General features: G+C 41.3%; 1 protein-coding gene across 1 annotated transcript in view; it reads right to left on the minus strand.

Moving 5' to 3' along the window:
* The window catches only part of LOC107090793 (cystatin-A-like), a 6,949-nt gene that overhangs the window by 3,190 nt on the left and 2,463 nt on the right, over positions 1-1,296 (minus strand). The window contains exon 2 of the mRNA XM_015384367.1: positions 1,154-1,287. Coding sequence (XP_015239853.1) covers positions 1,154-1,287 — 134 coding nt within the window. The remainder of the gene's footprint in view (positions 1-1,153; positions 1,288-1,296) is intronic.

Genomic DNA, 1,296 nt, shown 5'->3' on the forward strand with positions numbered 1-1,296 from the left:
ATGTGGTCTAGACCATGTCCTGAAAGGGATGTTTGGTTTTTAGATTTACATTTCCCTTCTGCAGTAATAGAAAATGCTGTAGATGTTTATGCGAAATGTGGAGGTAAACCTTGGGAACAAGCCGGAAAAGCTATTGATCTTCTTGTCTACGGGCTTCAGATTGTGCCAGTAGGCTCATTAGGTTGTTATCGCTGAATAAATCCTAATCTTAAACAAAATTTTATGTGAAACGAGTTAATCTATTTATTTGTAATCTAAAAATACTTTCACTAGTTCTTCATTTACTGTAAATATAAAATAAAGAAATTATCTGCATGTTGCTCATATTTACCAAACCAAAACAAATACATCTCATATACTGTCAACTGAGACGTAGAATCCTATAAATATAGAATTCTCTGTGAATTAATGCCGATCATTATTTAATAAAGGACACTAAAGAACACTCGATGTTTGTTTTATTAATTCTTTTATGCACAAAACTAAGACAGAAATCTCCTGACTAAATAAAAAAATAAAACGGCTTGTTTGGCTTTAAGGAGAACAGAGACAGAGGACACTCTGAGTTTGTTGAACAAAACTTGATACTGACCCGGTTAGCTCTGGGAGGAATGTTACTACACTAACAGAAACAGAGGTTGAGTAAACTCTTTGTGAATTAAAAACTCAGAGTTTCCCTGATCTATGGTTTAGAAAACTTAGAGTTTTCAGTAAACATTTTTAATTAAATCAATCCCTGTCCCCTCCATTATGTAATTGGTCATCCCCTGGGCCTCCCCCTGGTAAGAGGTACCTTCAACACCTCTCAAGGGTGTAATCCCACAGGGTAGGAGCCCACATGGCGGCAGATGATGATTCAAATAGGTAGGACCTACGCATCATATCATGGGTGTTATGCCATATGCCATGATCATACTTTTTGGACAGTGGGAACCAGTGTCCATATTTCATCCTGATAGGATGACCAGAGAAGAAAACACAGCTTTGGTGAGTAACAGCTGGGGGACTTCAGCAGCCCACCCGTTTTCAGCCAAAGCAGTCACAAGCAGTCACATGGAAACCAGCAGAGGTGTGAAAACCTACCCCCCTCCCTGTGAGGACAGAGAAAACCACAGAGCACACAGGATTCTGCCTCTCTTTCTTCTTCTTTTACTCTCTTCTTCTCCAGCACCTGTCTCCTGGTCCCTTCTGCTCCTGCGCTCAAAGCTGGGGCCCACTGTGGCCCACAGTGGAGATGCGGGCCCCAGGGGAACCAGATCCCCAGAACCATCAGGGATAAGTCGAACCCTTCAGAAC

This window comes from Cyprinodon variegatus, unplaced genomic scaffold (assembly GCF_000732505.1).
Source record: "Cyprinodon variegatus isolate N-32 unplaced genomic scaffold, C_variegatus-1.0 Scaffold311, whole genome shotgun sequence".
In the NCBI taxonomy this organism is placed as follows: domain Eukaryota; kingdom Metazoa; phylum Chordata; class Actinopteri; order Cyprinodontiformes; family Cyprinodontidae; genus Cyprinodon; species Cyprinodon variegatus.